Source organism: Dromiciops gliroides, chromosome 2 (genome assembly GCF_019393635.1).
Source record: "Dromiciops gliroides isolate mDroGli1 chromosome 2, mDroGli1.pri, whole genome shotgun sequence".
NCBI lineage: Eukaryota > Metazoa > Chordata > Mammalia > Microbiotheria > Microbiotheriidae > Dromiciops > Dromiciops gliroides.
The window spans coordinates 156125161-156150621 of NC_057862.1; the positions used below are offsets into that span (position 1 = coordinate 156125161).

General features: G+C 37.1%; 1 protein-coding gene across 3 annotated transcripts in view; it reads right to left on the bottom strand.

The window, feature by feature from the left end:
* UACA (uveal autoantigen with coiled-coil domains and ankyrin repeats) overlaps positions 1-25461 on the bottom strand; it is a 113981-nt gene that overhangs the window by 10891 nt on the left and 77629 nt on the right. For 2 of the 3 annotated variants that reach the window (XM_043985433.1, XM_043985435.1), the window contains exons 14-17: positions 22569-22605; positions 16612-16664; positions 4264-7017; positions 1965-2117 (exon numbers count right to left, since the gene is read on the bottom strand). In XM_043985433.1, coding sequence (XP_043841368.1) covers positions 1965-2117; positions 4264-7017; positions 16612-16664; positions 22569-22605 — 2997 coding nt within the window. The remainder of the gene's footprint in view (positions 1-1964; positions 2118-4263; positions 7018-16611; positions 16665-22568; positions 22606-25461) is intronic. The other variant, XM_043985434.1, reaches the window with a different exon arrangement.

The window sequence follows — 25461 nt, forward strand, 5'->3', positions numbered from 1 at the left end:
GCCAGTGCTAGTACAGGGATCCCCTATAATCTCTTTCTGACCAGTTCCCAGGTCCTCTTAGTGTCTCTGGTTTAAAAGCTCCAAAGCTGCTGCCGCTTCTGTTGCCACCACCTGGTTCCACCACTGGTGTTTCATCTACAGGGCCCCTGGGCCAGCTTTCACCCCTATATCACAGATATCTCTTTCCAACCTCCTCCTGCTTTGTGTCTTGGGTTGGAAGGATGTCTCACTCATATCACTTGTTGGCAGAACTCAATTTGAGGCACTATTTTAAAGTTGTCTGGAGAGGAACATTGGGAAAACCCAGATAAGTGTTTCCTCTACTCTGTCATCTTGGCTCTGTCCCTGAAAGTCTAAATAAGCATTCATTAAACTACATCCAGCACACTACGCCAGGTTAGAATTGTCTCCCTGTCTTGACTCTTTCCTATTTTTCCTGACATATTGGTGCCAAATTAATCTTCCCCAACACATTACTTTCCTTGGGTGACATTATATAAAAACAATGTCCAAAGTCTCCTTTTATTCATAGGATATTTGAACTCTTCAATGTGTATTCAAGGCCTTTAATCTCCCATTAGTCTTTTAATATGAATCCTCCTCTCTAGTATGACTGGTCTACTCACTGTCAAACAAACCTGTGTGTTCTTGCTTTATACCACTGCCTCTTCCTGCCATAGTCTTACTCACCTCACCCATCAGTTCAGATTAAGCTGAAGTCTCTTCTCCATGACACCTTTCCTGAACTCTCCAATCCAGTGATTTACATAAGGGTTGAGAGAGTGCTGTCCTTTTTTATGTTTAGATTTTTTTAATGACACCACTTGACCAAAGCACTCACTTCTGATAGTATCTACAACACCCCATACATTCCTCTCCTGGCTATGCTTCCAACTTTTTAGACTTCAATGCCATTTCTCGGCTGCAGTCTCACTCACTCTGGCACTTTCTTCAGGACTTGGGGCATCCGCATCCTGAGATATCAATCCACCATGCCAGCCCCCTTTTCCCAATGATGATTTTCTTCAGGGGCCTCCATTTTAGGGAAGAAATGAGGGCTGCTAACCCTCATTCCCTGCCTAGTTGTGTTTCTGACTTTTGATACCTCCATACTATGCCTGATACATATCCCTTCCTTCAAACTTCCCCAGCCCCAACTTTTCAGCTTCCTTTTGTGTATTATCTTCCCCTGTTAGTGTGTAAACTCCCCTGTGGGCTGGGATTGTCTTTTTATTTATGTTTCTATCCCCAGCCCTTAACACAGCTCCTGTACATAGTAAGCATTTAATAAATGTTTGTTGGTTTGCCTTGATACGTGAATAACCCCTCATGTCTCCTATAAAAAGGAGAGGTGTGGTACAATTCCTATTCCTAGAACCAAACTATTCATTGAAATTAATATGAGTTCAACTACTTTTTAGTTTGGTTTTCATTTGAATAATTGTAGTCATATATATCGTTCTGCTTTCTTCCAATCTATAGTGACATTTCTTTTCTGAAAACTCACAGCATTTATTCATTTAGTTATATACTGATGTGATATTTCTCATGGAATTGTTTTACTTTCTACAGGATTTTACCTTGTCTTCCCACCTAGATTATAAATGATCTGAGGACATGTAGCATAACTCTCTGTGTCCACCATAGAACCAAATATAGTACAATGAATACACCATTTTCAGGTGTATATAAAGTTATAGCAGCTGTCTTGTTAACAGAAAGCAAACAATCCTAGTTCTTTTAACTTTAAGATATCTTAAAAGGGGTCTTTATTTTAAAAAAGAAACTTCGAAATAAAATTAAACATCATCATTTCCATGGCAAATAATTTTCACCAGAAATATGAAATTACCTATCTGAACGAGGCCTCAGACCTGACTTCTGAGTATGCTATAAAACTGTGACAAAGTCTAGAGATATCAATATGCATCACAACTAAATTTCACGTCTTATCAGGTACTCACGGCCAGCTGCTGTTGCAGAGATTTCACCTGGTGCTGGAGTGTTTCTACCTGTTGGTTCTCTTTCTTTGTAGGATTCCCACTTGTGTAAGTAAGTTGTGAGAGGCCATTAAGGGCCTGTTTTAATCGTTCCACATCATTAAGCAGTTCTGTTATCTTAGAGAAAAAGTTAGAGGATGAAAACAGTTTCTATTATCCACTCATTAACTAAATATTACAGGTCTCACACCTCTATGAAGAAAGGGGGAGGGGGTTGTTAGTTAGAGGTAGGGGTTACAGCTATAACTATTCTATTTGTGCTTGAGGTAGGAGTCAGAAGTGATGGGAGTTGAAGAGCAATTGAGATATCTGAAGGGAGTAGGGATATCCTCCAGGTACTGTTTATTGGGAAGAATGGAGAAAAACTTGTGCATCTACAGATAGTAGCAATAAGGATGTGGAATGGCTTTAATAAACTTTTAAGGAGGTGATTGCTGGCAGAAGGGTATGAAAGTGGCAGGGGAGAACAAGGAATATACCAATTTCTTAGGACTAGCATGGCATAGTGGAAAGAGTGGTATCCTTGAGACCAGGAAGACCTGGGTTTAAATCCCACCTCTGATATTTACTGGCTGTATGACTATGGATAAGTGACTTAACCTCTCTGAGCTTCAGTTTCCTCAACTGTTAAATGAGACTAGATCTAATGACCTGTAAGGTCCCTTCCAACTGTATATCTATGATTCTCCTCCTGGATCTATATGTCAAAGGATGTGAAAGAACAGCCAGTAGAGACTCTCAAGAGATATGGTATATTCCACCATTTAAGGAGGGAGCCCAGAGAATTCACTTTATCCCTTCCCACCCAGCTACTTTCCTGCACTTTATGGTAACCAGAAACTTTTAATTCTGTAAGACAAAATCTCTTTGAAACTCAGCTCCTCAGCACCAACTGCCCCTGGGGCCCCTCTCTCCCTATGGTTGGAAAAGAGGTGGGGAATGGATTTTAAAGAGCTTCTCCCAGATGCTCAGTTTGAAGAGGGCACCTCAGAAATAAACCTCATCACTCCTCAACTCAGTTACTTTCCTAGACTTTATGATCTTTAGAAACCCTTATTTCTGTAACATGACATCAACTGAAACTGCCACTTTTTTAGATCATTTCCTACCCTTGCTGCAGAATTTTCATCATGCCCCTGCACAGGGTAACCTTCCCCAACTCTCTTTTAAGGTTCTTTTAACATGTTATCTTTATCCATTAAATTATGAGCTCCTTAAGGTCTTGGACTGTCTTGTCCTTTCTTTGGATCCCCAGTCCTTAACAAAGTTTCTGGTACATATTAGGCACTTAATGTTTATTGACTGACTCTGATATCTTCAAGAGAAAACCAAGACTGAGTGAGCAACAGAAATTGTAAGAAATTCAAGAAAAAGAGAACTTATAAGATCATAGATTTTGAACTAGAAAGGATCTTAAGTCATTGAGTTCAACATCTTCATTTTATAGATGAGAAAGTGATTGGCCCAAAGTCACACAGGTAGTAACTGGAAAAGCCAGAATTCAAACTCAGGTGCTTTGATTCTAAATCCAGTAATCTTCTTACTATACTAGAACAGAAGGAGATTCTGAGGGCACAGTAAGAAGTAAGGCAAAAAAAGGTTAGTGACTAAGGGAAGGTGAGATATGAGTTGCCTATTGAAGGGGATGATGCAGTGTGCCCTAAAGTGAGAAAGCATTCTGGAAAAAGGATGTAACATCCAAAGGACTCAGGGTGATTGGCAGCCAGTGATGGACAAGGGAATGGACCATTAGAGCAACTGATGTTGGGAGGTGACAGGAGAATTGCATCCTCTTGGATGTCAGTACCTAGAGAGTGGTCGCAGTCACCTTGTGCTAATTCTAGCTGTCACCTCAGCCCAAAACAGCCTCTTCTTCTTCTGAATTCCTTGAATACTTAATGCCTTTCATTTAGCACTTAAATACTATCTTAGCTATAGTTTTAGTGTGTGTGTGTGTGTGTGTCTGCGTGTAGCTATAGAGATCATTATCAATCTATCTGTATTTCACAAATGAGACTGCAAAAATGTGAAAGAAAGGCCTCTTACATGGTTTTGTATCCTCCACAACACCAAGCTTAGTACCTGGTTGCTGTAAAAAGTGTATTTAGTGCACTTTTTTAAATTGCCCAGAACATTCTTTAACAGTAGACAATTAACATTTTATGCACAATGAGGAGCCATAATGTATCTGAACTTATTACTAAGACATAATACTGGGTTTTATTTTCCAACTTATAATCATGCAAATTTACTTACTGCCTACCTTATTATCTTTCGCTTCTATTTGTTTGGCAGACTCTTGCATTCTTCTTTGTAAATCAGTAATTGTTGTTAAGGATTTGTCACATCTCTCTTTCTGGTCCTTAATTTCTTGTTCAATGCTTAAGCTCCTCAACTGTATCAATTCCTTTTCATCTTTTGCAGACAATTCTGCCTTTTTGGCATGAGCAGCCTCTTCACATACTTCCTCATACTTTTTATTCAAGGTGGTCAAATTTTCTTTTATGTTGCTAATTTGCGCCTCTAAGGCACTTTTCACTTTGTTATATTCAGATAAATCAATAACCTCTCTAGATTCTAATTTCTTAAATGCTTGCTTCAAATTCTGAATCTCAGTCTGGAGTTTAGAAATTTGTTCTGTTTTGGCTTGATTTTCTTCTTCTTTTTCACTCAATTTAGCTTTCATGCACCTAACTTCTTTCTCCAATGATTCCTTTATCTGCGCATGTTCCACCAGGGACATAGAAGACTGTTTTTGATTCTCTAACATCTGCTGCCATTCAGCCACTGCCTGCTGAGCTTCTTCATGATGCCTTTGCTTGTCCTTGAGCTCTTGTCTCAGAGCTTCAATTGTGCCATTAAGAGAGTTCTTCAGCTCTTCAACCTGCCCCAGGGGAACATGTTGCTTCTGCAAAATTGCTTGTGCTGCAAGAGCCTCAGAGGTCTGTTTGGCACTTTCTTCCAGGAGCTTCTCTTTCTCACTTTTTACCTCTGTGTACTTCTCAGACAAGTCCTTTAGCTGTTTGTTAAGCTCTTCTGTCTTTCGGTTTAATGTTTTTTCCAATTCACGGGAATTCTCAATGAGAATATCCTTATTTTTCAAATCTTTCTGGATCATGAGGATTTCATTCTTTAACTTTTCATTTTCCTGCTGACATTTCCGAGTCTCCTCTTCCCCTATACTGCATCTTTGTGTCTGTGCTAGCAATTGATCTTTGAGTTCTTTCACAGTGGCATTAAAGGTTTTCTCTCGCTCTTCAAAACTAACAAGTGGAGCATACTTTAGCTTAATGCATTCTTGTATTGTGTCAAGTTCCTTCTTCTGGGCTTCAATCTCAACAAGCAATGCTAAAATCTCTTTTTGACCCTCATTATACTTAACAAGTACTTCAGCATTATTTTTCTTTGTTTCTTCTAGGCTTTTATTAATAGCATTCATTTTATCCTCATGTTCTTTTATACTGATAAACTCAGTTTTCATTTGGTTCTGAGAATCCTCTAACTTTTTTTTTAATGCTCCATTTTCATCTCTTATTTGTATGCATTCTTGTTTTATATCTTCAAGTTTTCTTTTCACATCTGTCAATTCTCTGTTAGCTTTATCCAATGTGCTACTTAACGCTGCTTTAATTTCTTCATGGGTTTTAACAGGCACATACTGTTCATTTATAGCCCTTTTCAGTTTTGCATTCTCAGATGTGATCACATGCAACTTTTCTTCTCCATTACCACATTTTTTATTGAGTTCTGAAAGTTCTTTTTTGAGTTCAATGATATTGGATTTTAGAGCCAAGGTCTCTTTTTCATGATTTTCTAGAGGGATATATGTAGCTTCAAGATGACTAACATTCTTACTTAAATTGTTTTTTTCCACCATCAGCTTCTCAGTTTCCATTTCTCTTTCTTTATACTTTTGTGTCACATCTATTAATTTTTTGTTCAAATCATCAACTGTCAAAGCATGTGATTTTTTCATTTCTTCATTCAATTTTAAAGGAACATAATGAGTTTTCATCTCAATCATTAAGTTCTGCAACTGTTGGTTGAGTAGCTTATTATCTGCACAAACCTTCTCAAGTTCTTTCTGTAATGCCTGATTCCTTAAAGTTAATTCAGTGACCTTCTTTCCAAATTCACCTGACTTTTGTTCAAATTTGTCCTTAAGTTGTTCATGTTCTTCTGGCTTTATATGTTGAGAAAGTTTAGCTTTATAATTCTCCAGTTCTCTCTTTAACTGTCTAAGTTCAGCCTGTGATTTTTCATATTCTCTTTCCATCTCCACAAACTTTTTTGCTTTCTCATTAACTTCATTTGATAATAAGCTCTTCATGTTTTCAAATTTTTCTGTAGGGATGGAGAGGGCCAACTTTGTTGCTAATTCTTTTATCTGGCCTTCCATCTCCAAGGCTTTTCTTCCCCTCCTCTCTCGCTCTATTTCAGACATGCTAAATTCTTTCTGTAATCGCTTATTTTCTTCTACTAGTCTCCCTTCATCCCTTTTAAACTCTTCTACTAACATTTCATTTTGTTTGATTTGATTCTTTAGCCTTCCTACTTCAGCAGAAGCTCCTTCATATTTTGCTTTCATTTCTTTCAATTGATCCCTTAGTTCTTCTGTTAATCTGTTATTTCCAGAAGCTGCTTCATTTGTTAAGTGCTCCTTCAGGGCAAGAAAATGAGTCTGCATTTGCTTTACTTTACCTTCTGAATCATACATTCTCTTTTGCACATCTTTTAAAGCATCTTCCAATTGCTTTATTTGTTCATCAGAATCCTCCTTGACTCTTTCACATTCTAATGCCAAAGCTTTGCATTCTGCCACTTTATGGGCCAGTTCATTTTGGAGCTTAAGCTTCTCTTGTTTAGAAGCATCACAAAAGGTTCTCATGGCGTCTAACTCTTTCCTTAAAATCTCATTTTCAGAAATGGTAGTTTGACTGGGTAAGGACAGTTCCAATGGTCTTAGCATGGATCTTGTTTGTATGTGGGCTGGCACTGGAATACCTGAAGATGTATACTAGAAAGAGAGAAAAAGGATATTAATTATATAAAGTTTAAAGTATTAATATGCTTGTTTACTGGGCTCATAAAAGTTCATGGAATTATTTAGCCAAAAAGTTGCTGCTTATAAAGAGAAATTTATCTGAGGTAGTAAGAGAAATTTTTTGTTGTGTAGTCATTTCCAATTCTTTTGTGATCTCATTCAGGGTTTTCTTGGCAAAGATACTAGAGTGGTTTGCCATTTCCTTCTCCAGCTCATTTTACAAATAAGGAACAGAGGCAAACAGGTTTAAGCAGCTTGCCCATGGTCACACAGCTACTAAGTGTCTGAAGTCAGATATGAACTCAGAAAAAGGAATCTTCCTGACTCTGGACCCAGCACTTTACTGCACCACCTAGCTGTTCCTAAGAGTAATTCTACAGCAAAGTAATAACACTAAATTCTGTTCATTAGTCTAATATAGGGATTCTTAACCTTTTTTGTGCGTCACAGAATCCCTTTGACAGTCTGGTGAAGCCCCAGGACCTCTTTTCAAAGTGATGTTTTTAAATACATAAAATATATAGGTTTTAAAAGGAAACCAATTTTACTGAAATGCAATTGTCAAAATATTTTTTAAAATAAGGTTATGGACTTCAGATTAAGAACCCATGGTGAGGGCAGCTAGGTGGCACAGTGGACAAAACACCAGACCTGGATTCAGGAGGACCTGAGTTCAAATCCAGCCTCAGACACTTGACCCTGGGCAAGTCACTTAATCCTCATTGCCCTGCCAAAACCAAACAAACAACAACAAAAACAAAACAAAACTTGGTCTAATACGCAGGAACACAAAATAACTGTCTTTTCCCCCTTCTGCTTCCTATCCATAGGCCACAATTCAGTTGTATACTATGACTACACAACTCATTTTTTGTATTAAATTTTACCCATTTGGAGAGCTTAAAGGTACTTATAGAAACCATCAAGATTTGATGAGTGAAAGAGAACCTCTTCTATATTTATTAAATAAATAAATTTTCAAGTACAATGTACTAACTCACAAAATTTAAAAGAACAGGTGATCAGGATTCATTCTCAACTCAATTTTTTCAAAAAAATATCAATTATGCATACTGACAATTGTAGTATTTTAGAAAGGAAGGATGTGTAGGCAGATTGTGGTAGAAAGTCTATAATCCTAAATCTACTAAAAAGGAAGAAAATGGAGGTTTTCCTTTAAAAAAGAAAAGAAAAAGTGTACTATTACAAACATTAAAGAAAGTTGTAATTAACAGGTATCCATCAACTAGAGAGTGGCTAAATAAATATGAAATGGAATATTATAGCACCATAAAAAATGATGAAAGAAATTTGAGATCTATATGAATTAATACACAGTGAAATAACCATAAAGGAAAATAATTTATCCAAAGGCTAATATAGTAAAAATAAAACAATTTTGATAGACTAAAGGTGCAGAATGAGACACATGGTCAATGGATAGATTTGTTTTGCTTAAAAAATAAAAGTGTATAATTGAGCATTTTAAATGCTCAGAATAGAACAGAGCAGAAAGAGGTTTAAATTTAGGGAGACACAAATTGATTGGTTGGTTGGTTGTTGTCCTTCCTCCTCAGAGGACCAAAATGGCATTACTAGGTTAGTCAAGTTACAATGTGTCCAACTGTGACTGATCAAACCAATACAAATTTAGAATGCTCTACCACAGGTCGAGCACAAATAATCCATGTGAACACTTGGGTTGAATTCTCTAAATTTGCCCATCTCACGTTTCTTTTCAGCTACTTCAATTCTGCTTTGTTCACAGAGCACAGCACCTTCCCCGATGAAGGTATGCCATGCTGAGCAGTCCTGTGCTAGTGTCCATGCCATGCAATCAATTCCAAAGTTTTTAAGAGAGACCCTGAGAGTGTCCTTATATTGCTTTTTCTGACCACCATGTGAGCACCTTCCTTGCATGAATTCTCCATAAAATAGTCTTTTAGGCAAGTGTATGTTTGGCATTGGAAAAATGTCACCATCCCATTAGAGTTGCTCTCTCTACAGTTGAGTATGAATGCTTGGTGGTTTAATTCAAGAAAGAACCTCAGTGTATGATATCTTATTCTGTCAGGTGATTTTCAGAATCTTCCTAGGACAATTCAAATGGAAGTAATGCAGTTTTCTGGCAAGGAGCTGGTATCCTGGTTTCACAGGCATACAACAATGAGGTCAGCACAATGGCTCTGTAAACCTTCAGTTTTGTAGTCTGTCTAATACCTCTTTTCTCCCACACTTTCCTTTGGAGCCTCCCAAATGCTAAGTTAGCTCTGGCAATGCATGTGTCAACCTTTTTATCAATGTGCACATTCCTGAATAGTATACTGCCAACATAAGTGAACTTATCCACAGTAGTCAAAATTTTTCCATTTGCTGTAACTGATGGTTCCACGTATGGATGGTGTGATGCTGGCTGATCGAACACCTGTGTTTACTTGGTGTTAATTGTTAGGTCAAAATGATCATAAGCAACAGAAAACTGATCCATACTTTGGAGCAACTCAGCTTCTAAGGCTACATTGAGTACACAATCATCTGCAAACAAAAAATCATGCATGATAATATCACTACTAGGTCTGTATCCCAAAGAGATCATAAGAAAGGGAAAAAGACCCACATATACAAAAATATATACACAAGATTTTATATACACACACACACACACACACACACACACACACAGAGTAACAGCAACACTGTGTGATGATCAACTGTAATAGACTCAACTCTTCTCAGTAATACAATGATCCAAGACAAATCCAAAGGACTCATGATGGAAAGTGTTCTCCACAACTGGAAAAAGGAACTGTGGAATCTGAATATAGATTGAACCATACCGTTTCTACTCTTTTTTGGTTGTTTTTTTTTGTTTCCTATTTTAGGGTTTTTCCCTTTTGTTCTGATTCTTCTTTCACAACATGACTAATGCAGAAATATGTTTAATATGATTGTACATACTAGATTGTTTTCTGTCTTGGGGAAGGGGGGGAAGGGAGAGATGGAAAAAAATTTGGAACTCAAAATGTTATAAAAACAAATGTTGAGGGAGCAGTGAGGTGGTACAGTGGATAAAACACCAGCCCTGGATTCAGGAGGACCTGAGTTCAAATCCGACCTCAGATACTTGACACTCACTAGCTATGTGACCCTGGGCAAGTCACTTAACCCCCATTGCCTAGCCCAAAAAAGAAAAACAAAAAACAAATGTTGAAAACTATCTTTACATGTAACTGGAAAATAATGTATGAACATTCCCTCCACTTTAGTCTTGGCTTGTAGCCTGCTTTTCAAGTTGAAGAATTATCATCAGTGTAGTAGCTGACTCTAATGCCATGTTCATCCTCAATGAAGGCATTTGACAACATTCCTGAAAACACCATGCTAAAAAGCATGAGAACAAGCACACGGCCGTGTTTTACACTGATGACTAGGAAAGCACAAAAGCATTATCCATTATCCAGAACCTGGGCAAGTATGCTGTCATGAAACTAACATACAATAATGATGAAGTTCTTTGGGCACCCAAATTTTGACATAATTTTGCATAAGCCCTCATAAATGACAGCATCAAATGCCTTTGTGAGGTCTACAAATGTTGTGTACAGACCTCTGTTCTTCTCCTGGTGTTGATGGGCAGCAAACACCATATTGACTGTTCCTTAGCCCTTTCTGAAGCCACAATACCTCTCAGTTAGATGACCATCTCCTAGGTGGAGGATCAACCTATTAAGGAGGACTCTGGCAAGACTCTTGCCAGAACTAAGAGACAGACTGCCCCCCACCCCCACTCCATTGTCCCAGGACAATCTATTTCCTTTAGCTTTAGAGAGATGGACAATGGAGGCATGCTTGAATTTCTGGGAGATAACCTCTTCTTGCCAAATAAACCAAAAAAATTCAGTCAGCTTTAGTAAGAGCAATGAACTCCCAACCTTATAAATCTTGGCTGGAACAGAATCAGCACTAGATGCTTTGCCACAAGAGAGGAGTCCAATGGCATTCAAAACCTCTTCTTCAGTTGGAAATTTGTCTAGAGAGGGGATGACTTCAACCTGAAGTAAACAGTCAATGGCTTCAGTATTGATTGATGATAGTCTGTTGAGAACACTATGGAAGTGTTCAGCCCATCTCTCCAGGATCATGTCCTTATCACTAATCAATATGGTTCCATTAGCACAGAGTAGTTGAGACGCACCATATATGTTTGGCCCATAAATAGCTTTCAGGACATTATAAAAGTGCTTTGAATTGTTACTATTAGCATAAAATGGAATTTCATCTACCTTCTTACTGAGCCAAGAATCCTGCATCTCTCTAAGCTTCACTTGTACTTTACTTCTGATGTAGTTAACATTCTTAGGGATGGACAAACTATCCTAATGGTAAATCTTATGGAGTTCTTGTTTTTTATTTAATGGCTTCCAAATTTCCCCATCATTTGCATCAAACCAGTCTTGATATTTTTGAGTGTTCTGATCAGATAAGCAAAAATGCAGCGCTGCACACCAAATCTCTGAAAACTGCCCACTCCTTTTCTGCTCCACTATTGCCAACCATGTGTTGGCTCAGCTTTCTCTCCAAGTTAGGAATAAACTCTTCTCACTCAGAGAAATGATCTAATCTGTTGACATTAAGTCTTCTGGTTATCATCTTGGCAGCCTTGGGGCCACTGCTTTTGTTGAATGTGAATATTTAACTTGGAGAGGTTAAGTCTATAATCAGTCCAGCACTCTGAACAATACATTGCCTTCATCACTCTTATATCCTGCCTGTTTCTTCTCCTTACAATCACACAGTCTATTAAATGCCAATGTTTGCTGCGATGGTAGAACCACAAAGTTTTATTGTATTTAGGTAAATGTAAGATAGTGTTGGTGATAAAAAGGTCATGATATTAACAAGTCTTCAGTAGTAAGTGACCAATTCTGTTACTATTTCCAACTCCATTCCTCCCAAGAACTCCATATCATGTCTGCTAGTCTGTGCCTCCTCTAGCATTAAAGTCACCCAGAATTATAAGCTTGTTCTCTTTTGGTACATTGATAAGAGTCTCCAGGTCTTCATAAAATTTTTCTTTGACTTCATCAGGGTTTGTCATGGTGAGAGCACAGGCATTGATGATGGTGGCATACCACTTTCCTGCAAATGGCAATCTCATTGTCAAGAGCCTGTCATTTACTCCTTTTGGTAGGTATACAAGCTTGTTGTATACATTAGTTTTAATTTTTTTTTTTTTTTAGTGAGGCAATTGGGGTTAAGTGACTTGCCCAGGGTCACACAGCTAGTAAGTGTTAAGTGTCTGAGGCCGGATTTGAACTCAGGTACTCCTGACTTCAGGGCCGGTGCTCTATCCACTGTGCCACCTAGCTGCCCCAAATATTTATTTATTTTTTTTTTTGCAGGGAAATGAGGGTTAAGTGACTTGCTCAAGGTCACACAGCTAGTAAGGGTCAAGTGTCTGAGGCCGGATTTGAACTCAGGTCCTCCTGAATCCAGGGCTGGTGCTTCATCCACTGCACCACCTAGCTGCCCCCTCTGTATACATTAGTTTTGATTGCAAAACCTACACCAAATTCATGGTGCTTCTCTTCACTGTGGCCACTCCAGAAAAACGTGTGTCCAGCTGCAACTTCAGAAATCTGACCTTCATGTGCCAGCCTTGTTTCACTCAGGGCTGCTATTTGCATGTGATACCTACTGTGTTTTTGCACAACAAGAGTCGTTTGTCTTTCAGATCTACTTACTGGATTTTATGTAGTCTGTAAGGGTGCACACATTCCATGGACTGATGGTGAGTGGAAGCATCTTTGTAGAAGGTTTTATACATTTTTCTTCTGTGTTTCAACCATATAGTGGGATCCCCACCTGCAGCAGTAATCAGGCCAGGGTTGGGTAAGCAGATGATTTTTAGGGCACCTTTTCTAGCCCCCTCCTCCCACCAGGAGGAGGGTAGTGTGGCCCTTCAAAGGCTGCTCAGACACCTGGGGGCTGCCAAATCCCACTGCAACTTCCAGTAAGAGGATCCTATGGCCTGAGCCACCTAAGTGCAGGGTTGTGACTACAGCTCCCAGTGTATCCACACTTGCTGCTTCACCACTTGTCTGTCACCACAGAACTTTAAGATAGGTAAAATTGGTTAAAAAAAAAAAGGTATAGGTGACATCTTTTGATTGGATTCAAGTGAGGCAGAGTTGCACAGTCACCAGCCTCATACGCTCTCTCTCTTTCAGAGTCATCGCAGTTCAGTGGAAGGACAGAGCCAAGACAACTGGTGATGGCTTGGGATACAAGGGTTGACCTTGGTGTCTCTGATGTCTAACCAAACTCTAAGCTCTCCACAGTGCCTGCTTCACCTGCCTTCATGGCCACGGGGACAAAATGTTCTCACCGGCCCAATCCACCAGAGGAAGTTGTTGGGTATGGGCATGGGCTTGGGTATACGATACCCACCCCATACCAAGATAAAAACTCAATACCAAAGAAAGATGCTGGCAGCTCCAGGATGAAAGATACAGAATTTATTTAAAGGAGACTCACATACAGAAAGTTAATGTCTGGTACAGCTAGCAGATGTTATGTGAATTCCCATCCCATCCCATCCTATCCTATCCTAATGGGGTTCCTTTTAGAGGGAGGAGCAAAGAAGGCAAGCAAGACAGAGACCTGGAGAACACATCTAATTTCCTGGGAAACTTGATAAGAAAGTGTCCATGACTGTCAAGGGCAGGCTAATGATATAACAGTGTCTCTGAAAGATGCACATGCACACATACCTCCTCTTATGTAAAGGGGTGAATGGGAGGTCAGATTTTCCTGTGTGAGACCTGGCCATACAGCTAAAGGCATGGTACCCTACAGAAGTTTTCACATGCTTGGGGTAGACCCCCCCCAAATCACGGATGGGTTTGAGACCTCTCAGTTACCCTCAGCCTGGCTTAGCCTGTCTGCCAAAATGATTTACTGAAATATGGCCACTGTACATGCTACATTTTCTGGGAGCCACAGGTAAGAGGTAGATCAGGTAAACAACCAAAAAGCCCTCCCTGAACGGGGCTCACCAGCCCTCACAACAGAGGTACTAGTCTTTCCTGAACACACCCTACACCCCGGAGACACAAATAGGGACAACTTTGAAACTAACATGTTGGCTTTATTTAATATTTTCAAAATAAACCGTATAAACTCATGGTTTTATATATAATTCTCTTTTTCTATTCTTTATCTGTAGAAATGTTTATGTTTATTGGTGCTTACCAAATAATGAAAAATAATTTTTAAAAGTTTATTTTCATTTGTGTTTATGTCTGGGTCTGGGTCAATCTTCTCACCTAGAACTTGTGCATAGGATAAGAGATTTAGATCCAGCAATACCACTACTACATCTATAACAATGAGTTAAATGAAAGAGGGAAAGGACCTGTATATACAAAAATGTCAGCAAGAGCACATTTTTGTTTTAGCAAAAAACTAGAAACTAAGGGGGTACCCAATGATTGGGGAATGGTTGAATAAATAAATACTGGAATATTATTGCACCATAAGAAATGACAAAAGAATGGGTTAACTGCTAGGAAGGTTTGTATTATTATTATTATTATTATTATTATTATTATTATTATTATTATTATTATTAATAAGAATAATAATATTGGAGGTGGATAGTGATAGTGATCCAAAAGAGAGAGAAAAAAAGCTCCAATAGAGCATTTTTTAAAATGCATCGAAGAGAACAGGAGGAGATCAAGAGGGAGATACTGACAAGCTGAACAAGTTTTAAACAAATGTATTGAATTTATTATATTTTTTTAAATAAGCTTGAAAGTGAAGATTTACAGTATCGTATGCAATTTCCCTTTTAAATTTTTCTTTGCATATGGAAATATTCAAAGTTTTTAAAGCATGGTATGTTTATTAAAGATAACAAATACATTTTTGTTGAATAAAAGAATCATCTATAATTATACTTCATTAAGATTTTTAATATAGGGGCAGCTAGGTGGCGCAGTGGATAAGGCACCAGCCCTGGATTCAGGAGTACCTGAGTTCAAATCCGACCTCAGACACTTGACACTTACTAGCTGTGTGACCCTGGGCAACTTGCTTAACCTCCATTGTCCCACCCCCCCCAAAAAAATATATTTTTAATATACTATCTTACATATATCAGCAATAGGCAGAGTACAATTATAATAAGCTATCATTTTTTAGCTCCTTATCCCCAATAGCAAGCACAAAATTGGCAGGGGGTATAAGAGGTGTCACAGATCTGTGATATTAGCAAAAAACTTCTTTTTCCAGAAGTAGAACAGCAACTCATCCACCATTTATAGTCTTACTGAGTTGCTTCATACATTTCAAGGTTAAGTGACTTTCCCCTAGTTTGTAAAAGGTAGAGTCAGAACTCAATTAATGGGTCTTCTTGACTCCAAAGCTAGGCCTCTAGAGGTTCAATATGCCACAAGGTCTCTCAATAAATATTTGATAAGTAAAGGAAAACTATTTTAAGCACTTTATTTTTGTGTGATTATAAAGGCTAATCAATTAAACCCAAGCCATCCTCAAAAAGATTGAGAGAAAGGAAGCTTATAACACAGAAGCAAATTTGCAGCAGAAATTTTCTCTAAATGTGTTTATAAAGCAAATCTTAAATTATGATGAACTGGTGGAAGTTAATCAGTAGCTAATGTTACTATCAAAGTTCATTGATCTAAACTGTCAGTATTCATTATTAAGAGTTTATGCCTAAGATTCTTAAATATGTTTTGTTGACATTTTACTGTTCCCTTAAAAAAGTCATAGAATATAGCTTCCCTTCATGTTGTTTCCGTCATCACAATGTGAGTTCTCTGAGAGCAAGGCCCATCTTTCTTTCCTATTTATATCATCAGCACTTAGCACAAAGCTTTACACATATAAAGAAATGCTTTCTTCATTCATTCATGAAACTTACAGCAAGAATGTGCAGATTATTTAGTCCAACACGGTTATTTTATGGATGAGAAAAACTGAGGCCAAGAGACAATAAGTGACTTATCCAAGGTTAATGGCAAATAAAGGTCTTTTTCCCAGAACAAAATGGAGGAAAGTAGGAGAGTAAACAGAAGGGAATATACTAAAACAACACAAAAATAACAACAAAAAAAGCGCTTTCTCACTTTAAATCAAATTTTCATTGAAGTTAAGTCCCTGGAACACCTTGTTTTCAAATGCAAGTACAAACTACAATAATTCTAAAAATAAAGAATTTTTAAAAGTTATTCATGTCTTTGTTCCCCTTCATATGTACAAATAATTAAGAGCTGACTGGAGTTATGAAAACATGTTAATCACAAACAAAAAGAATCTTTACTGATTTGCTCAATTACTCTAAGAACATTTACTTCAGAGGTATCCAGAAACTGCTAAATCTTTTTAAACCAGCCTTAGGGATGGGCAACGAACCTGTTACAAAGCACTAGAACTTGTTTCTCCAATAAGCAATTTTTAAAAATATGTAAATTCTGTTTAATGTAAAAAAGTTATAAAAAAAATTAAAAATGGATTTTTGTTCAAGAGAGAGAAAGTTACCTGTGGTTCTGAAACAAAAATCTGATTCTGCTTATGAAGCATATCTTCTTTTCCTAAATTAACAAAAAAGAAATTATAATCTAAATATTCAGAAAAATTAAAGTTTAACTGTTAGCTTGGTTCTATAATCTCAACTTGTTACATACAAAGAAAAGTAAAGTGAGAGAAATATAAAAATACATTTAATCCTAACAGCTTTTACATAAGATAGAATCAATTCCAAAAGGAAAAGATATTAAAATCACAGAATAAAAGAACCCCCAAAATGGAAAGGGACATAAAAGAAATCTATGACAAGAACCCACTCTATATTCTGGCCAACGAAAATCATCTAGACTTTTCTTGAAGACATCTAGTTAGGAGAAAATCACTACCGCCCCATGACAGTATATTTCAATTCATTCAATCCAATTCAGTGAGCAGTTATTAAGTACCTACATTGTGCTAGGCATTAATGATACAAAGGAAAAACCAAATAGTTCCTGTCTTGAAGGAACTTATATTCTATTTGTTATTTAACTTTTCCCACAATCAACTCTAAATCTATTTTTCTACAACTGCTTCTCATTCTGCCTTCTGGAGCTGAGAAGAAAAAAGTTTAATTCCTTTTCCATATGACAGTCCTTCCAGTACTTGAAGACCTCTAAGAACACATAAGAAAAACTGTTGGATTCTGAGCCTGAGAACCTGGGTTCGAATTCCAGTTCTACTATACTGCATGTAGGGAAAAGTCACTCAACCATTCAGATCCTTGTTTCTTCAAAAATAAAACAAGGGTGTGGCTTATATGGTCTCTAAAGCTGAACTTCTAGTCTCATGTCTACTCTTAAACAAGCTAAATAAACATGGCCACCTTCCTTCAACCGATATCAACAGGCAAGATCAGGCCTGTTTCCATCCTGGTTGTCTTCCTCTTCAAAGTTGGGAGGTGGTGTCAGTTTGTAAATGTTATTTTTAAAATGTGGTGCCTAGTACTGAAGACAGTATTTAGAATGTGTTCTGACCAAGGGAAAGAACGGTAAGAACATCACCTTTCTAGTCCTGGACACACAAAAGCCTCTGTGCCCCCCCCCCCACACACACACACACATACTTGTAAAGTTGATTGTTTGAACATGTGCTCCAGGACCTTATCTCACATTTAACTGGCTATGTAACCTTGAGTAAGTCACATCAACTACTCCTCTCAGAGCAGAAGTTTTCCACCCGTGTGATGGGGGTGAAAATATTTTCCCTGCCTGCTTTACAAAGCTTCTGTTTACATGTAGTAAACCTTAAAGTGCTGTATTGATGTGAGTTATTATTAAAAATCATGACAAGAGGGAGTGTAACTAATCATAACAAAACTGAATTGAGATCACGAAGGACTAAAAGACATCAATGTTACCATATTTAGCTAGAAGACTATGCAAAATAAAAGTACTTCAGTTTTAAATATATTATGGAGTTAATAACTTGGCAACAAAATTCATGAAGCGTTTTTTTTTAAAAATCAACATTTAAGGAAGTGCTATCTGTCTCCAAAACCAATACATGCTCCTTGAGGGAGCAGTGTTCAAGGAACAAAACTAAAACATTTATGGAGAAAAAACTGTTTAAAAGTCACATGGAAAGTGTGAGGATCGAACATTGAGAGCTGAGGTTATTAACTAGTCCAAACCCCTCGTTTTATAGATTCTACAAGAAATGACTCCAGGCACTTTCCCAAGGTCACACAGAGAGTAAATGGCAGAGCTCATGGAATAAGAACCCAGATTTTCTAACTCCTAATCCATCACTCTGGCCACTATGCCATGCTACCTTCCCAAAAGAAATGAAGAAAAGCAAATCAAGACAAGCTTAAGATGCACTTTATATCACTAGAATGTGCAAAATATTTTTAAACAGTTAAAATCTAAGATTAGCATGGCTTTGGGGAAACAAGCACATTATTAGTGAATCTAAAGAATAATCCAAAACATTTTGGAGAATAAAATGCCAATATACAGTAAGAGCACTAAAACTGATCACAGATGTTATACAATAGCTCCATTGATAGGACTCTATTCTCACAAAAATCATTAGGAAAACATGATTTATCCACACAAAAAAACTCACATTTGTAATGACAAAAAATTGGAAACAAACCATGTGTCAAACAACCTGAGAAGGATAATAATGTGGCATGTAAAAAAAAAAAAAAAGAAAATTTGGAAAGACATATGGTCATGCAAAGTAGAGGAAAGAATAAGAGAAGTGAAGGGTTAGAGAGGCAGTAGACAGTGAGTTTGGTGGCTGGAGGGAATGGGGTGGTGGAGAAAGGGAAGGAAGGAAAAAAAAAAACAGGACCAAAGATATGAAAATTTGGTCAGTCCTAGGACACACTGAACAGTATCATTCTCTTTTTTCAGTCAGGCATTTAATGTTCTCCATATCTTCCATCCAACCTTATTTTCACATTATTCCCCATCATGCACCCTATACCCCAGAATAACTAGACTACCTCTGTTCCCCACTTGGTTCCAAAAGGCAGAATTAATAGTAGTGGGTTGAAATTACACCCCCAGGGCAAATTTAGACTTGATTTAAGAACTAACTTCCTAATAATTAGTTACCCAAAAGTGGGTTTCTATGCCTCAGTTTTCTCATCTGAAAAATGGGATAACAGCACCTATATCCCAGGGTTATTATGAGAACCAAAGGAGACAACATATAAAGCACTTTATAATTCTTAAAGCCCTAATATAACTGTTAACTATTATTGTTATTATTATTGCTGTTGCTTCTTTAAACAAAGGGCAGAAATTTCTCAGGTATATCATAAAGAGTTTTCTATTTCAGGTGCGGGTTAGCCCAAAGAATCCCTCAAGTCACTTCTAACTCCGGAATTCTGTGACTTCATTGAATTCTTCTACCTCTATGTAGTGTCATAGTTTGTCCCTGATGCCTGGAACAGACTTTATTAAATTCTTTTCTCCTTTTAAAGCCCAGCTCAGAGAACTTCTCTTCCACATCCTAGTTCCTATTCAGATTATGTCACTTATACTTTATGAGCCTAAGTTTTCTCAATTGTAAATGAGAAAGGAATAATTTCACAGGAGGAATAACAATAACCGAAATTTGTAAAGTGCTTTAAGATTTGTCAAGTACTTTATATCCATTGTCTATTTTGATCCTCACAACAACCCTGTGGGTCAGGTGTTATTGCTTAATCTCTTCATCCTTAAAATGCCTCCGGTTCCATAACTAATAAGCATCAGATGCAGGATTCAACCATAGGTCCTCATAATTCCAAGTCCCCACAGTCTCCTTTCAATTAATCAATCAACAAGCACTTATTAAGCACCTCCCAAGTGTTAGACACTATGCTAGGCAATGGGGATATAAGTACAAAGAATAAAACAATTCTTGCTCTCAACAAGGACACACATGAGAATAAATACAAAATATTTAAATGAATGGTAGTTTGGGTGAGAGGACACCAGTAAATGGGTAAAAGAATCACAAAAGGTTTCATGCAGAAGATGATGTTTAAGTTTCATCTTAAAGGACGAGTGAAGTCCTTTGAAGCAAAAGTAAATATATTCCAAGCATGGGGGATGGCCAGTGCAAAAGCATAGAGATGGGAGGTAGAGTCATGTGTGGGGAAATAGAGAGAAGGGTGGCTTGGCCGGATTGCAGAGTTCAGAAGGTGGAGGGATGTACAATAAAGCTGAAAAAAATAAGGTGGGTCCAAGCTGTGAAAACTAAAAGTTAAAAAGAAGCATTATATTTATCTTAAAAGGAATAGGGAGCCAAAGGAGCTTAGTGAGTAGGGAAGTGACATGGTTAGAACTGTGCTTACGGAAATTCAATTTGGCAGCAGTGTGTAGTATGAAATGGAATGGGAAGACACTTGAAGCAAGAATGTTATGGGGTTGGGAAACTGGCCCACTAGCTAAAAGATGAGCACGCCTTGAGAAGTAAGAAAGAAAAGCCCATTAGTTGTGGCTGCTGCCACAGAGGACAGAGATAACTCTATAAGTCCTCTCATTCAAGGCTTCACTCAAGCCTTCCCTACCCCCAAAGGGAACTTTCCGTTGTCAGCTGGTGACCTATCCAGTCACCCCATCTACCATCTATAAAAGCTATGGCCTTTCTCCTGTTTGAGAAGATAAATATCTCAGAGAACCATGTCTCTGGAACTATCTCCCCTCAAGACTCCTCTCAAGATCTCCTTTCTCTAGGGCTTAAATAGAAGATTATTTTATTCTAATTGGATTTGTGTGTGAGAAGGTATAATTCTTTAAAGAGGAATGTCTAAGGACCCCTCACCACCTATCTCGCCTGTGACAAGAAGATTAAGTGAAAGAAGGTTGTGTTAGTTGTGTGAGTACATAAAATGCATCCAACAATGTAGGAGTTGGTATAAAGAGTTAAAAAAGGTAAGTTTTGGCAAGTTTAGATATGTTGGGGGAAAATAAGCATGGAGATGATAACAACACAGTTATAAACATAGGAGCCTGGAGGAATAAGGAAATGCTTTCTTCCTTATGAGGAAACATTCTGAAAACCTTCAGGTGCTTTATAAATATAAGCTACACTATTACAATGAAGCATGGCCTGATTCCCCAGCAAAAATATACAGTAGATGGTTTGTTAACTTGTTAATAGAAGATGTTTGTTCATTTTCTTATATGATCAACTTACAGCTTGAATCATAAAACAAAATGACTGTAAAACTGCTTATAAGAATTTCAGATTTTTCCTATATAAACAATGACAATTTCTTAATGTGCATTTACTGTGTTAAATTATATATACATATCTTTTTTTAAAGTTACCTCCCTCTTAATACTTTTTCTAGAACTTTGTTCAGAGCTATTAACTTTATTATTTCTTATGCTTCTGTTAGACTGTAAGCTCCTTGAAAGGCAGGGACTGGATTATTGTTTTTCCTTTTAGCACAGTACTTTGCACACAGTAAGAGTTTGATATATGTGTAATAATTCAAAGAATATACAGTATAACTATGAAAAATGAAAATTTACCTTAAGTACTAACTCGTGTATGATCAGAACATTAATAACTGGTACCTCTAACTAAATATAACTAGTTAATTCTCCCTTAATTCTTTGAGGGTTTTTTGTGTATAAAATGTACTACTTTATACACTTAAGTTTCAGAATTTCATTAACATGGATATTGCCTCCATCAATACTGATCATAAATAACCGCTCCCAAAATTGAGTATACTAACTCTGAAAACTACTGTGGTCAAATATTCAATTAACTTATAGCTAAACTGGGTTTAAGTCTCCCCAAATAAGACCTGAGAAGCAAAATTTCATCACCGAGACAATACTCAAAGCCTTTCCAGCTTGATGGAAGTGTCAGAGCTTGTGCTCTGATGACATTTATTAGAAAACCAGGGCAATCTGCATACCAACACAAGCTAGTGGAGAAGAGCATTAGTAAAGGAGAATGTGTGTGTGTGTGTGTGTGTGTGTGTGTGTGTGTGTATGTACACTGTTACACACCAAGGAGATTAAAGTAGAGAACAATGGAAAAAAAACTTGAAAGTTAAAAACTATGTATAGCTTCAAATTGTAATAGTGGTTTCTTGCAATTCCAAGAAGTTTTAAAATATTTATCACCTTCAGGAATGTATGCAAAAATTTCCCTTAATATGTGAGGGAGGGTACCTTCCTTTCAATTAAAAAAATAGTCTTACTTCATGATATACAAAGTCAACATGGTAGCACAGACACTGACTATACAAATATATACTTGATATAAATACAAAATGTAAGAGTTAAAACCCTTAAGTAACACATGTAACTCTGGTTGTTTCCATCTAGTCTTACAGAAGTAAAATACATTAGTAATTAGATTAAATTTAGTAGCACCATCAAGAAGAGTTACATCCAGTAAATCCAAATTACCATTCTTCTCATGATAATATAAATATGAAGTATAACCTGTATTTAGGTACTTACGATTATTGAAGTGACTTCCTGCTCCCCCATAGTCACTCTAAAATGAGAATAACAAATTATAATAATTTAGCTGCTTGATTTTATTCAGTTCTGCATTGGTATGATACAGAAAATAATAAAAATTAAAATTCACATTCATTTTAATCTTTAGAGTTCACAGAATATTTTACTTAGGACAGTGAAGTTGGTAGTGCAAGTGTGCCTTCGGTCAATTTTATAGATATGGAAATTAGAACCTCAAAGAGGTTAAATGACATGCTCCTGGCTACATAGTGAGCAAGTATCAGAACTGGGATTCAAACCCAAGTCACCTGAGACTGAATTCAATGCTCTTTCCATGACACTAGGCCATCTGATATGCTTCATTTTTTCCCCACTATACATTTTGCTCAAAATCCACTAAAATTACAACTATTTAATAAACTTGTTAGGAATAATGGGATTTACTGTACTTTTCAAATAAAAACAGACATTATAAGAAATGCATATTTTCTGGGAATAACTGATAATCTTGCCTGCCTAGAAGAAATAGAATGGAAATAACTTCAAAACAACTTTCCACATACTTACTATTTGCTTTATCACTGTGGAGATAGGAGAATGGAGGCCCATCTAATTTCCTATAACTTTTCATAACACAAGTGACTCAATTTTGGAAATTGTCCTCCATTTCACCCAAAGCAAGAAGGCAAATGCCTGGTAAACCTTTTCCATCCATTTCCTTGTCACTAGACAATTATAAAATTCTTACAGCAAGGCTGCCAGTAAGACTAAGGCAGATGGTTATGGGGCAGTGAGGCAATGCAGTGAATAAAGCAGCTGGGCTTGGAATCAGGAAAACTGACTGTTCAAAAGTAACCTGAGGCACTGCTAGGTGACCCCAGGCAAGTCACTAAATCTGTTTCCTTGGTTTTCTCAGCTGTAAAATAGGAATAATAATGTCATCTACCTCTCAGGGTCCTTATGAGGAACAAATGAGATGATATTTGTAAAGTGCTTAGAACTGTGCCTGGAACATAGTAGGTGCTATATAATGCTATTATCATCACCACTATTATTAATAGAAACTAGCTATTGTTCCTGAGGGGTATATAAAAATCCTTTAAGCCCTATAAAGGAGCTTCTGTCTGTGTCTTGTCTTAAATAACAAAGTTTCTATTAGTCGACTAATTAGCAAGGTGTGGTCCTTTTGGTTTTTGTTTGTTTATTTGTTTTTGGCAGGGCAAGGAGGGTTAAATGACTTGCCCAGGGTCACACAGCTAGTAAGTGTCAAGTGACTGAGGCTGGATTTGAACTCAGGTCCTCCTGAATCCAGGGCTGGTGCTTTATCCACTGTGCCACCTAGCTGCCCCCAAGATGTGGTCTTTTTACCAGGCCATCACAAATTCTACTATATCTATGTAAAAGAATGATAGGTTTTCTGGAAGTTGAAACATCAAAAACACAAATCACTTTGCAAAGAAACTATCTATAATAACAGAATTTTTAAATGGAAAGCGAACTTTCGGATTTTCTAATTCAACTCCCTTATTTTACAGATGTAGAAACTAGAGTCCAGAAAGGTTAAGCAACTTGTTCAAGATCATACATTTAACTAGTAACAAGGGCACTACAATTATGTCATGGTGTTATTATGAAACTGTTATGGAATTTCAGAGAGCCAACGCTTGTCAGCAAAGATTTCTAGTGTATTTTAAATACTTTTGAAGCTAGATAAAGATGGCTGGCAGCTACCAGGATGAAGACAGAGTCTTGGATAGAGCCAATAAGGAGAGTTTTCATAACCCAACTTGGGACTAAGGGAGGTCATAGAGAGATTCCAAAAACTTTAAATGTCCATATATTTGAATTGTTCTTGATTCTACACGACACAAATACATAGATTTAATGTATCTCTTGAGAAGTTACTACAAAAATACTGTGTGTGTGTGTATACATATGTATATATATATATATATATTTTAGGGGGAACACATTAACATTTACAAGTCCATATTCTAGTATAAAATCATAAACATTATCACTAAACTATCATTATTAAGTACTAGCAACTAATAATTATATTATGTGGATGAGCAAGACCTTTTATTTAGAAAATTTAACACTAATCAAAACATGCACTGCAATATACCTTCAAAGTAATTTAAAAAGTAATTTTTCAAGATAAATTATCAATGTATGGGAGATAATACAAATAGAGGATTTTTTGGTAACACTTTATTAAAGATATCTGCAAACTGGATATATTATGTCAGCTATAACTATTCATAACTGACTTAATCAAAAAATGGTCACTCTTTTAGACTAATGGCCCCCAGATAAACTCTGTATTGTGATAGGTTACAAAGGGGAGAAAAAGTGTCTCATTTAATTTGACGTTTATTAGAAGAATATTTTCTATTAACAGGATACATCAAAGGGGTGGATAATTACAATTTAGAAAGTTAAAATCTTAGTAAATATTCAAACTTTGTTGAAATGTAATAATAGGGGGGCAGCTACATGGCACAGTGAATAGAGCAGTGGCCCTGGATTTAGGAGGACCTGAGTTCAAATGCAGCCTCAGACACTTGACACTTACTAGCTGTGTGACCCTGGGCAAGTCACTTAACCCTCATTGCCCCAAGAGGAAAAAAAAAAAGGTAGTAATAGGGCCTGCCTCCCAAGGTTGTCATGAGGATCAGATGAGATATATTTGTAAAGCAGTGTCTAGCACATAGTAGGCACTATATAAATATGACCTGAGTTTAAGAATGGTTAAGTGACATGCCTATAGTCACACAGCAGGTATAAGAAGCATATACACATGAAGTAAGCCAAAGAAGTGGGGATGTACTATCTTTGTATTCAAATATGATACCATACCTTAAATTTATAAAGATTTTTGAAGCTG